At 55.2% G+C, this 12,342-nt stretch overlaps 2 protein-coding genes across 2 annotated transcripts in view; one reads left to right on the top strand and one right to left on the bottom strand.

Moving 5' to 3' along the window:
• TXNDC16 (thioredoxin domain containing 16) overlaps positions 1-8,081 on the top strand; it is a 51,390-nt gene extending 43,309 nt beyond the window's left edge. Inside the window, exon 19 of the mRNA XM_039386831.1 lies at positions 7,373-8,081. Within this exon, the coding sequence (XP_039242765.1) occupies positions 7,373-7,467 (95 nt within the window). The 3' untranslated portion in view covers positions 7,468-8,081. The remainder of the gene's footprint in view (positions 1-7,372) is intronic.
• A 546-nt stretch (positions 8,082-8,627) lies between these two features.
• Positions 8,628-12,342, bottom strand: PTGER2 (prostaglandin E receptor 2). Its single transcript, XM_027744449.2, has 2 exons — positions 11,491-12,342; positions 8,628-9,270 (listed from the first exon to the last, which is right to left on the bottom strand). The coding sequence occupies exons 1-2, from the start codon at positions 12,340-12,342 to the stop codon at positions 9,025-9,027; spliced, it is 1,098 nt and encodes a 365-aa protein (XP_027600250.2). The 3' UTR covers positions 8,628-9,024.

Genomic DNA, 12,342 nt, shown 5'->3' with positions numbered 1-12,342 from the left:
AATAATGAATAATTAACGGAATAGCTCTTGTGAAGCTGTTCCAGAAGCGTTTGGCACCACGGGAGCACCAGCTATTTGAAGCTGAGCCCGGTTGCTCCATCCAGATGGAACAGGTGCCAGTGGGATGCACTGGAAGGAAAATGCCATGCCCAGGGAAGAAGAAGTGGCCACAATTCCCTGGCTTGTGCAAGAAGCTCCAGCAAGGCAGGGAAATGCTGAGCAAACCACTTTGGGAAGGATGCTTGGAGGGAAGGACCTCTCTGAGGGGGTAATGGCTGCTTGAGCCAGAGGATGTCCGGCCCTGGATGTCCTGGTGTTTGGTTTTGATCCTTGAACCCTCTCAAAATGCTCAGGGATCTGTCCTGGGATGCCCCCAATCCCCTCAGCAGTGACAAACCTCGAGCTTCCAGAGCATCTCGTGGGGAGCACTGGAGTTTCCAGGGCTGATTTGGCTGCCAAAAATGGGGAATGGAAAAGGAAAATGAAATGGGGGCTGATGGCAAAGTACCACCCACAGAGAAACCAGCTGGGAACAGCAATTCCAATGGCCAGTCACACCAGGACAGAGCCTGGAAGCCTTTGCCTTATCCCCTTTCCTCTTTTCCCTTTCCCCTTTCACTTTTCTCTTCCCCTTTCCCCTATTCCCTTTTCCTTTCCTTTTTCTCTTCCCCTTTCCCTGTTTCCTGTTTCCCTGTTCCCCTGTCTCCTTTCCCTTATTTCCCTTTCCCCTATTCCCTTTCCCTTGTTTCCCTTTCCCCTATTCCCTTTCCCTTTCTCTTTCCCTTTCCTTTTTCCTGTTCCCTTTTCCTTCCCCTTTTCTCCTCCCCTTTCCCCTGTCCTCTTCCCCATTCCTTTGTCCCCATCCCCTTTTCCTTTCACTTTTCTCTTTTTGATTCCCTTTTCTCCTGCCCTTTCCCTGTCTTCTTTCCCTTTCCCTTGTCCCCATGTCCCCCCTGTCCCCTTTTCCTCTCCCTTTTCTCTTGTCACCTTTCCCCTGTCCCCATCCCTGTTTGCAGAGCTGCAGGAGGTTTGCAGAGGTTTCCTGCTCCTCTTTATCCACACCATGCACGTTGTCCTGCAGCAGAAAGGAGGGATGGTGGTGGCTTTGCTGGGAACAGCCCCAGGGGACCACTGGATTCCGGGGATGGCAATGACCCGGGATACTGCAGGAAACAGGAGCACTCTTGAAGCTTTCCAAAACTGATGCCTGAGGGGATCATTCCAAGATGATGAGCAGCTTCCTCCAGCAACCCCGGGGACCACTTGGCACAGCCCCTCATCCAGGACATGGGCTGTCCCTGCCTTCCCCAGGCACTGCCTGGTTTGCTGGATAAGCACCAAGGACATCCTTAGGGATCTACGGGTCAATCCGGCCTCTGCAGGGCCCTTGGAGGGCCCTCACAGCTGGAAACAAGCACTTCCCAGCTCCAACTGGATGGAAAAGGTCTTTAGCAGAGGAAACAGCAGCTGCTCATGACAAATAACTGTCCTCTCGTGTGTACATCCCCTTCACATGACAAACCCCATCTCTCTCCAGCCACTGCGTGGCCAAAGCTCTGGTAGCACGAATGTCCAGGGATAAACAGGCTCTCCAAACCACCCTGGAATGGCTTCATGTAAACAGTTACTTCTCTTTTTAACTCTGGTCAAAACTGTCTGCTTTGATGTCTCCCATCTGTCCTGGTCCACATCATTTCCTCCTGCCCCCGCGACAACAGAGAGATCAAACCTTGTCCCCGCAGTGCTTGGGTCACTGGGCTCCCACTAAATGGATCCATAGTGGGTTTTACCCATCCCACTGCTGTGCTGCTAACTCAGCATCTTCCAGGTGCTTTCCAGGGTTGATATTACAGTGCAGGTGAGAGCAGAGGAAGGAGGCTGGTGAGGAGAGTGGTGCTGGAAGGGATCTGGGGAGGGTGATGGATTCAGGGAGCACTGGAGGGATCTCCCAGCAGCATTTCAGTGCTTCCAGGCAGAGGAAAAGGAGGCAGCAGGGAGCAAAGTCCTTCTTTTGTGCATCCTTGGGGATGCCAGAGGGTGAAAGGCTGGACATTCCCTGGGCCCCTGCACTGGCAGCCCAGAAACCTTCCGTGTCCTGGGCTCATCCCACAGCGTGGGCAGCAGGGTGAAGAAAGGGGATTCTGCCCCTCTGCCCTGCTCAGGTGAGACCCCACCTGTGCTCCAGCTCTGGGGCACCAACATCAGAAGGACTTGGAGCTGCTGGAACAAGTCCAGAGGAGAGCACGGAAATGCTCCAAGGGCTGGAGCCCCTCTGCTCCAGAGCCAGGCTGGGAGAGCTGGGGGGGTTCACCTGGAGAAGAGAAGGCTCCAGGGAGACCTGAGAGCCCCTTCCAGTGCCTAAAGGGGCTCCAAGAGAGCTGGAGGCTCTTTTGCATTACTATTTCCCCTCTTTATTCCCTTTCTTAATTTTCCAGAGTGGGGTGCTGAGGGAATGGCTGTGGGAGGGATGTAGTTCCCATGCTGGGAAGAGATGCTCCCAGAACGTGGAGGGGAAACTGAGGTAAAGGAATCCCAGAATGGTTTGGATTGGAAAGGGGCCTAAAGCTCATCTCATTCCACCCCCTGCCACAGGCAGGGACACCTTCCACTATCCCAGGTTGCTCCAAGCCCCATCCAACCTGGCCTTGGGCACTTCCAGGGGTGGGATGTGCCAGACTTGTAGGACTGGAGTGCTGTTGTTTTGACCAGGGCGGGACCTCCCTCACGAACCGGATGCTCAGAAAAAACAAGCTGTTACAGGTGGTTTTTTCAGGGATTTTTTTTTTTCCAGCCACAAGTCTGACACCTCCTGTACCCGGGGGCGGCTCGGGGGGGGAACAACGACAAAACCAGAGCCACGGTACCGGGACACAAAACTCTGTGTGGATTTATGGATTTACTCGCTCAGAAACCCCGAGCCCTTTGCTCTCCTCCTCAAGTGACCTCAGCCCACGAGGCTGCTGACCTAATAAAGGTCCTGTTTTGCCCTGATAAACGGGGTTTTGGGGGGAGGTCACAGGTCCAGCACGCAGGGCAGGGAGGCGAGAGATCCATCCCGCTCCGTGATGCCCCGGAGCTTTTACAGCCTCAATAAATGCCAGAGGCTTGACGTGAGCTTGACACTGTTTAGTCTCTTGTTTTTGGAGACTTAGCTCTCTTCGGGAACAGCACCAGCGCTGGCAGATGGGCAGCGTTTCCCTGCGGATTTGCCGGGCGCGGATGTTTGCACATTTCAGGGAAATCCGGTTAAAAACAGCAGCTGGGCATGGGAAACCCTCGTGATTTCCAGGAGCGTCCCCAAACACGTTGCCCACCTCGGGCTGTTAATTAGGGACCTGGTGTGCCCCTTCCAAACCTCTGGCACTCTGGCACAAACCTCATGGCAAAGCCCGTGAGCATCGGGAAAGAGCAATCCAGCCCTCCCGGTGGGATGCATCAGCTGGATGAAGGATATAAATTACCTCACACCTCATCTGGATGCTCTTAAGGGCGAGGACTTTCTCTGGGGGCGAGTGCCAGGCCCTCTGTGTGTGCACAAACAACAGTGGCCTTGGACACTCGTTCCCTCCCCGAGCTACAACAGCTGTATTTTTAGCTCCACGTCCCAGTCCAGTTGTAAAATTTTCCCTTGTTGTGTTTTGAATCTGTTGTAGATCAGCTCTGAGCTCTGGCTGGACTTTTCCCAGCCTGTTGGTTGCCCCTTTGGTTGGTTTTCCTGCAGCAGCACGTCCCACAGAAGGAGGGAGAATCCCGGGGGGTTCTGCTCCATCTGGTCTTTCCCCTGGGTGTGCCTTTGGCTCGAGGGGGACAGCAGGGACACATGGCTGCCTTTGTCATCCCAGTATCCAGTGCCATCCCCAGCATCCTCTGGCTCACCCTCATGGCTCATATGGGAGGAGAAACAAGCAGCAGGAGAGTTGCACCTCCATAGAATCCTAGAATCATGGAATGATTTGGGTTGGAAGGGACCTTAAACCTGTCTGTGGTGGGGGGAAACCATGACACTTGTCTCATTCCAACTCCCTGCCATGGATAGGGACACCTTCCACTAGACCAGGTTGTTCAGGTTGTTATTTTCCCATCAGAGTAAGAGCAAAAAAGGACTACCATGAGAAAATGACTCTCCCTGGGCACAGAGGGTCATATCCACAACGACAAAACCTTGTTAGGCCTGAGAAACTGAGAGTTTATGGCAGTTTGGGGAAAACTCACAAGAGATCTTCTCCCCCTTGTGCAATGCTGAAGCCAAAAGCCAGAAGGAAAACAATTATTATTCATACGTTGCAAAAAAAAGCTTGAAAATGAAAAGCTCTGCTGGGAGAGCTGGGGGTGTTCAGACTGGAGAAAGGGAGGCTTCCAGGGAGACCTTAGAGCACCTTCCAGTGCCTAAAGGGGCTCCAGGAGAGTTGGAGATGGACTTGGGAGAAGGGTCTGGAATGACAGGACAAGGGGGAATGGCTTCCCACTGCCAGAGGGCAGGGTTAGATGGGATATAGGGAAGAAATTCTTCCCTGTGAGGGTGGGGGGGCCCTGGCACAGGCTGTCCAGAGAAGCTGTGACTGCCCCTGGATCCTTGAAAGTGTCCAAGGTCAGGTTGGATGAGGCTTGGATCAACCTGGGCTAGTGGAAGGTGTCCCTGCCCATGGCAGGGATATGCACTGAGATGGTCTTTAAGGTCCTTTTGAACCCAAAGCATTCAGGGATTCTGTGTTTCTAAGAAAATCTGGCTGTGGAGAGGTAATTCTGCCACGGCCCTGCTGCTTCCAAGGTCTCACAATCCCTCATAATGACAGGAGACAGGCCACAGATTGTTCATTTTGGGTCTCATGTTGGGCACCAGGCTCTGATTTTAAGCTTAGGATGTTTGGGATACCAAAAACAACCCCTGGAAAAGGCTGATCCCCCTTTCAGAATGGGAGACGTGGGAGGATCTGAAGGACTCCAAGGAAAGGTTTCACATTAATATGTGACAATGCAGACATGCAAAACCAGCTGCAAAAGCAGAAGGCAGTGACAGTAAAGCCAAATGTGCCTTTTCCCTGCACTCCAGTCACAGGGAATTGCCATCAGCTCCAACATCCAGTGCCATGGTTACCCATGGCACCACTGCAGAGCCCGTTTGGCAGCCCAGCCATGCCGTGTCCCCTGAAGTCACTTCCTTGCCTAATCCAGTTTAACATCCATCACACCACACACCCTCCTGGAGCCCGGGGAGATGGGCTCAGTGCCCGTCCTCTGCCCGGAAAGGCAGCTCTGCCTTCCTGCCAGACTCCCAAAGGGTTGGAGCAGCAATCCCAGCGGTGCTCCGCAGGGATGCCGGGCTTGGACACGCCACCACACACATCCCATCTGTCCCATCCCATCCCATCCCAACCCCCACCTTCACAGACTGTCCCCAAATGTGCTGGTGTCTGCTGATTGCCAGGAATGGGGTCAAGGGGCCAAAGCAGCCAAAAACTGAGGGTCTCCTCCTTGCTGACAGCACAGAGATGTGGAGATGTTCCGAACTATTCAGAGAAGGAGGGAGCGAGGGAAAAGCTCCCTTCCTTTCTTCTCTACTCTCCCAAAGTGCCCATTTCCCAAAAATGTTTCATTGCATCACCCTAATTTCAAGTGTCCAAGGCCAGGTTGGACAGAGCTTGGGACAACTTGGGATAGTGGAAGGTGTCCCTGCCCACGGCAGGGGGTTGGAACTGGATGGGCTTTAAGGTCCCTTCCAACCTAAACCATCCCATGATTCTATGGCAGTTTCTGGAGGGGATCCCAATCCCCTGGTTCCCACAGGTCCCTGCTCCTCCTGGCACAGTGTGAGGTCCCTCTCCATATTTCAGGAGTCTGGAGGGCAGCTGCTGCCATCCCGTGTGTCCGAGGAATGGCTTCTCCCTCGCTCCTCTTCGGCAGCTCCGTTTCCAGACGCAAAGACCTGCCTGGTGCTTCTTTGTGCCAGAGCGTTTCCGGTGTGGGAATAAAAAAAACTCATTAAGGGCCCGCACAGGCAACGAAATGACACTTTGTCATCTTGGATTTGAGCTGAACACACGTCAGTGGGGCTGACGAGAGTCAAATTAATTTGGCTTTTGCAATGGCTCCTGCATGACGTTAATAAAAGCGGTGTTTTGTGAAGGATACAGAGAGATTCGTGGCCCTCCTTGTCCTCACAGAGCTCTAATTAAGGCCCTTTTCTCCTCTGGAATCAGAGAAGGAGGGCTGATGGCTTTTTTTTTTGTTTTGTTTTAGGGCTCTGGGGATATCCCCTGCCCAGCAGCGCAGGATGTATCCCAAAGATGTAAAGGGACGCGGGATGCAAAGGGACTCAGGTTTCACTGGGTTCCTCTCCTTGCATGCACCAATTTTTCTTTTATTTTGCCATTAAATTTGATCCAAATCATTTCCTTGACCCCTCTTGCCAGGACTGCTGTCCCTTATCATTGGGAGAGTGACTCCACTGCAGCGACAAGCAGATCCCAGCGGGATGGATGCCGGAGGTTGTCTCCCAGCCCCGTGTTTCCTGATGAGGAGCCATAAACCTCCCAGAAAAACAAGCAGCTGGCAATTAGTGGTCAGCAACCGAGCTGGGGGCTGGCAGGAGTGAATCCTTGGAGTGGGAGCTGCTTGGAGCATCCTGCCTGGGGTTTGTCCCCCGTGCTGCCATGGATCCTGCTGGGCCCTCTTCCCACCGCTGTCACATTCCTTGGCATGCTGGTCTCTGCAGGATGTGACCCCCTTGGCATTTCCAACATTTTTCCCCTTTTTTTAAAAAACCTTTTCTTTCTTTTTTTTCCATCCCAGGCAGCCTTTCCCTCTGGCTTAGCAGAGAATTAAGCAACTGGTCCTGAAATTCCAGCGTGAGCAACCAGGTCATGACCATTCGGATAAACAAAGCGCACGGACCCACGGCTCTTCCCAAAGATTTTTGGCTCCTTTTCAAGCCAAGCACTCACTGAGACATAGTTGGGTACACCAAACCCCGAACCCAGGAAGTGCCTTTGCTCCTGCCGTGTGCGTGGATGGGGGAATAATTTGGGAAGGGGCAATCGTGACCTCCGAGCGGTGGGTGGGACGCTGCCAATCCAGGGATGGATAATGACATTCCATTGGTGTGGGGAGCACCCCCAACTTCACCCTCCTGTACAGGCACGTCTTGCAACCCTCTCCCCCCAAAATTCCAGCTCCTACAAAACCCCCAAGCCACGGGGTGCTGCCAAAAACCTGCCGGTGGGGCTTGAGCAATAGCAGCCCATGCCTGACATCTGCCCACACGCATTTCGGAGGCCAGTAAACTTCCTGTGGATATTGGCTGCCTGACAGAAGTGACTGAAATATCTGCCTTTTCTTAGGGTGGGTATTTTTTGGCTTTGTGTCTTGATAACAGGTAGGAGCTCTGCCTGCTTTTCCCTGGCTGCGGGAGACGCAAGTTCTACGGAAGAGCTCAGAGGGGGTGTTGCTGCGGCTGGCAGGCAGAGGTGAGGTAAAAATGTCATCACACGTCTCTAAAACACAGTTTATTTTCACTTTTTAGGAAAGTTGAGGCACCCATTTCCCCTGCCAGCCTCTCCTTCTGCCCCCTCCCCCCATTCCCGTGGCTTCATCCCACGGATGCTCCAGGCAGGCGACACATTTCCTCCAGGAACAAGATCTACCCTGAGGTGCATCATAAGCACGAACCCACACATGACTCAGCAGGATCCTTTGAGAGACATTTATTATTTAAATAATAACTAATTTTTTTTTTTACATCATCTCAGCTCTTACACAGCAGAAAAGCTCCAAATCTTGGCACTTTTGGGCGTTCTGAGCAGAGCTGCAGCTCCCAAATGAGACACCCCACTTGCAACAGCACAATGCCACTGTGTGTTGGATGCTGCACAAACAGGAGCCACGAGACCCTCAGTGACCCCTAACAGCAGCAACAGCCTTGGAATGTGGGATTGGATGCTCCTCATCCCAGTGGGAGCCAGCTTAGAGTCCCAAAGATCAGGAGGCATCTCGCAAAACAAAATAGAGGCACTGGAGGATGCTGCCTCAGTCCAGGATTGATGACCTGGATGTTTTTGCACTTGGGTTTTTCTTTTTTTTTTTTTTGTTTTGTTGACATTTTTGTTTGGTTTTTATTTTGAATAAAACTTGCAGAGAAGTGAATGCCCCAAAACCCACCAGCAGCATCACCCTGGCTGTGGGTGAAGCTCGTGGCTGTGACAGAAACCTCTCAATCCTTGGTCAGGTTCTTTATTCCCCTTGATGGCTCTTGAACAAACCACAAGGCAAAGGGAATTGCAAAATGGGTGCTGAGGAGGGGCTGCAGACTCTGCTCCATCACAGCACGAGGGAAGTGCCATAATTTGGCTTTTTCTCTGCCCCGGTGCCCCTCAGGGACCCACCGGTGCTTAAAATCTCTGGGGTGGGGGACACACAGACAGACAGACAGACACATGCATAGAGATCTACACCTGAAAAAGTGCATTTCTTTAGGCAACTGGCCTATGAAAAAAAAGGGGAATATCTGGGGGCACACTGCTCCTGCTGACTCCTCTCCAATCCCTAGGGATCTGTGGGCAGAGACGGATGCTTGCAGCCACGATGGCCATCCAGCCCCACCTCCAGGAGCTGCCTGCGCCCCAAAACCACCTCAGGGACCTTTCTGGGAAGCACACCAGCAGGAAGCCCTGCTTCCCAACATCCCTCCCCAGCAGCAGTGTTATAGCAAAGCCCCCCATGCTTCACCCCCTGACTCTCCCACAGCAGGGCCAAACAGAGCCTTCCCCCTTTTCCATGCAGGACCCACCCCATCTGAGGGTTACAGCCCTTCCCAGGTATTCATCAGCCCTTCTGATCTTGTCCCACTGTAATTTTTTGCCCTGTGAGAAACCACACTGGCTTTCCAGGGGCTTCCCAGGTGACACCTGGCCCGCCCCAGGCCCACCCCACAGCAGCCACGTCTCTTTACGGGCCGTAAGGCAGAGCTTCGTTAACACCTGTCCGGGCTGTGCTTCACCTGGCAGGAGTCTCCTGGAATGGCTGATGGATCTACGGCTCACAGGGGCCCAGCTGTGCCGCCAGTTTTGTCTTTGCAGGGCATGGAGTCCGTCTGTCCGGGAGCGCGGGGGTCACCTGGCAGCACAGCACCGAGCGCAGGAACCGCAGCACCGGCGGCCTCAGGATGGCGAAGACCCAGGGATCGACGATGGAGTTGATGGAGAGGAACCTCAGGGCGAGCAGGTCCCACTCGTGCTCGCCCTCTTCCGTGATGAACTTGTTCATGTAGGCACGGATCTGCAAAAGCACGGGATTGTGGAATGGTTTGGGTTGGAAGGGACCTTAAAGCTCATCTCGTTCCAAGCCCCTGCCATGGGCAGGGACACCTTCCACTAGCCCAGGTTGCTCCAAGCCCTGTCCAACCTGGCCTGGAACACTTCCAGGGATGGGACAGCCACAGCTTCTCTGGGCAACCTGTGCCAGGGCTTCACCATCCACAGAGTAAAGAATTTTTTCCCAATATCCAACCTAACACTACTCTTTTTCAGTTTGAATCCATTCCCCCTTGTCCTGTCTCTCCAGGCCCTTGTAAATAGTCCCTCTCCATCTTTCTTGTAGCTCCCTTCAGGTACTGGGAGGCCACAATCAGGTCACCTGGGAGCTGTCTCTTTTTCAGGCTGTACAATCCTGATTCTCACACGTGGGACGAAACACCACGTGTGAGACGGAGAGGATGAGGGGTGCGGGACTGCTCCTGTCCTTCCCACAAAGTGCCGACTCACAGCAGCCCACGGGGCTTCCTGGAAGGGTGACTCAGCACTCCTTACTCACACGAGTCAGCTCACCACCCCCTCACTTCGGGGGCCAGGGGATGCTTGGATGGGGGTGGGAAGCACAAGCATCCCTCCTTCAGCCGGGATCCGTTGGGTACCACCCGGGGATGGCGCATCCCAGGGCAGGAGGCAGCCATGCTGCATTTCCAAGAGGTGTCCCAGGTTTTTTTTTTTTAGGGGGAGGATTTTGTGACCTGATGGGTTCGTGTGCTGGTTGCTCCTGGGAGGAGGGTGGTTGCTGTGGGCAGCCCCGGACAGGAGAGAAAGTGTCACCCCCAAGGAGGCACCGGCGGCGTTCGGTTTGAGACGCTGCCAAAATGCAGCCCAAACACAGCCCCACATGGGAGCTGGGTGACGGGAAAAGGGAAGCTGGCTCTGGATAAGGCTATATCTGCTACCACAGGGCCCGTGGGATCCCCGCCAGCGCCGCTTTCCCATCCCATCTGTCCCAAGCAGACTCACAGGGCTCTGTGCACGTGCCCCCACCAAAGGGTTCCACTTTGTAATGACCACAGCAGCCAAACCCGGGCTTTTTTTGGGACACAAAAACCGCTCAGGATGTGTGAGACCATTTGTCAGGAGCTGAAGCGTCTCTCAGGGCATTCAGTCTGGCTCCTGGAATGCTCACGAGCATCCAAACATTACTCCTTTGCCCTAAAACCCTGGCAGCCTGGTTCGGCTCTACCCCGTGCTTATTTTCTTTTCCCTTAGGAAAAGAAAGGGAGCATGAAGGAAGGTAGAGTCTATTTAACACAGAATTAGCACTGGCTGCACTCCCAACCTTGGTGGGGTTCCCTTCTAATGGGAACAAAATGACCTCCTGTGGCAGGGGGTCACACACACACAGCCAGGGGGTTGAGCTACTCCGGACTCCAAGATGATCCCGGTGTAACACCATTTGGAGGGATGAAAAGTAGCCCTTTGGAGGGGAGAGCCCCAAGCAGGGGACTCGCTTTCTCCCCTTCCTCACTTGGCTGTGGGGGTTCAACCCTGGATTTCTGCTGGAAGTCTTGTCCATGGATGGGGTGTGGGATGTGGGGACAACCCCTGCATCTCCAGCTCCATGCGCAGAACTCTGGGATAACTCATCCCACCAGCACAGATCCCCACTGCCTCCATCCCAGGGCATCTCCTTCATCCCCATCTTTGGATGCTTAATTGATTGCTCTGCCATCCCTCACACCTCCACCAGGAGTGCCCGGCTCCTGGGAACTGCAGTGATGCCGTGTGGTCCAGGTGATCCCCACCCTGGTCCCTGCCTGAACCTGGCTGGCCTTGGAGCTTCCGTGGGGTGGGAGGGCACTCCTGTCACCTCATCCTTCTGCCATCTCATCCTCCTGCCACCCCATCCACCAGCCACCCCATCCTCCTGACACTGCATCCTCCTGACACTGTTGTCCTGCCACCCTGTGATCCTGCCACCCCGTGATCCTGCCACCCCATCCTCCTTCTGGCACTGGGGATACAGGGAGCGATTTCCCCCACTCCCCAAGGGACGTGTAAACTGCCAAGAGTTCGTGGCTGAGCTGGGCTCTCCCAAGCTTCGGGAAGAGCAAAGCTTTGACCTCAACCCTTGGGATTTGGACAGCAGAGCTGGGGGCGAGCCTTACAAAGGGAAGGAGAGAAATGTGGGCGCTGGGCAGAGGGGACCCCACCCTGGGGTGGGAGAGGCGGCCGCACTCACCGTGAAGGGCAGGGAGCAGATGACGAAGGTGATGGTCATGATGGAGAGGAGGAGGAGGTGGTCGATCTCCTCGGCCATGGAGAACATGCGGCGGCCGCAGCCGGAGGCCGCGCGGGGCTGCTCGAGCGTGGCCACGCGGCGCGTCCGCTGCGCGCGGCGGTGCATGCGGGCCAGGTTCACGATCACGCTCAGGTTGCAGAGCAGCACGGCCAGGATGAGGAAGAGGAGCAGGGTGGCGTAGAGCAGCGAGAAGGTGACGTTCAGCCCGGCCGCCCCCCGGCCGCCGCGGTTCTGGTGGGAATCCAGGTGCATCTGGATGAAGCACCAGGTGCCGGGGCAGTACTGGACGTAGCGGCCGAAGCCCAGCAGGGGCAGGGAGCAGAAGGCGGCCGAGAAGGTGTAGATGGCGGGCAGGGCCACCAAGCCCGTGCGGGGGCTGAGGAAGCGCTCGTAGAAGTACGGCTGCCCCAGGGCCAGGCACCGCTCCAGCGCCATGGTGAAGAGGATGAGCATGGTGGCGAGGCCGAAGAAGCTCATGGCGAAGCCGAAGTAGAGGCAGATGTGCCCTCCCTGGACCAGGGCGGTGAGGGTGTGGTTGCGGTGGTAGGACGCCAGGACGAAGGGGCTGACGGAGCAGGTGCCCAGCAGGTCGGTGACCACCAGGGCCAGCACCAGGACGTGGAAGAGCGAGGGCGGGCGCTGGCGGGGCCCGCGGCGGCCGTGCAGCAGCAGCCCCAGCGCCAGGAGGTTGCCCAGGAGCCCGGCCGAGAACATGAGGGCGCTGATCAGCGGGTGAGCCTTGGCCGGCAGCGCTGACCCGCCGCGCCCGCACTCCCGTCCCGTCCCGTTCAT

This window comes from Pipra filicauda, unplaced genomic scaffold, assembly GCF_003945595.2.
Source record: "Pipra filicauda isolate LSUMZ 115617 unplaced genomic scaffold, ASM394559v2 scaffold508_size1329835_pilon, whole genome shotgun sequence".
Lineage (NCBI taxonomy): Eukaryota > Metazoa > Chordata > Aves > Passeriformes > Pipridae > Pipra > Pipra filicauda.
Note: the sequence above shows the minus strand (reverse complement) of the source record. Positions and strands in the feature narration are given on the sequence as shown.

Excerpts from the sequence above, each read along its gene's own strand:
- PTGER2 (XM_027744449.2), bottom strand. The coding sequence starts at position 12,342 with ATGAACGGGACGGGACGGGAGTGCGGGCGCGGCGGGTCAGCGCTGCCG. Across the intron at positions 9,271-11,490 it reads TCTGCTCCCTGCCCTTCACG|ATCCGTGCCTACATGAACAA; the intron begins GTGAGTGCGGCC and ends GTGCTTTTGCAG.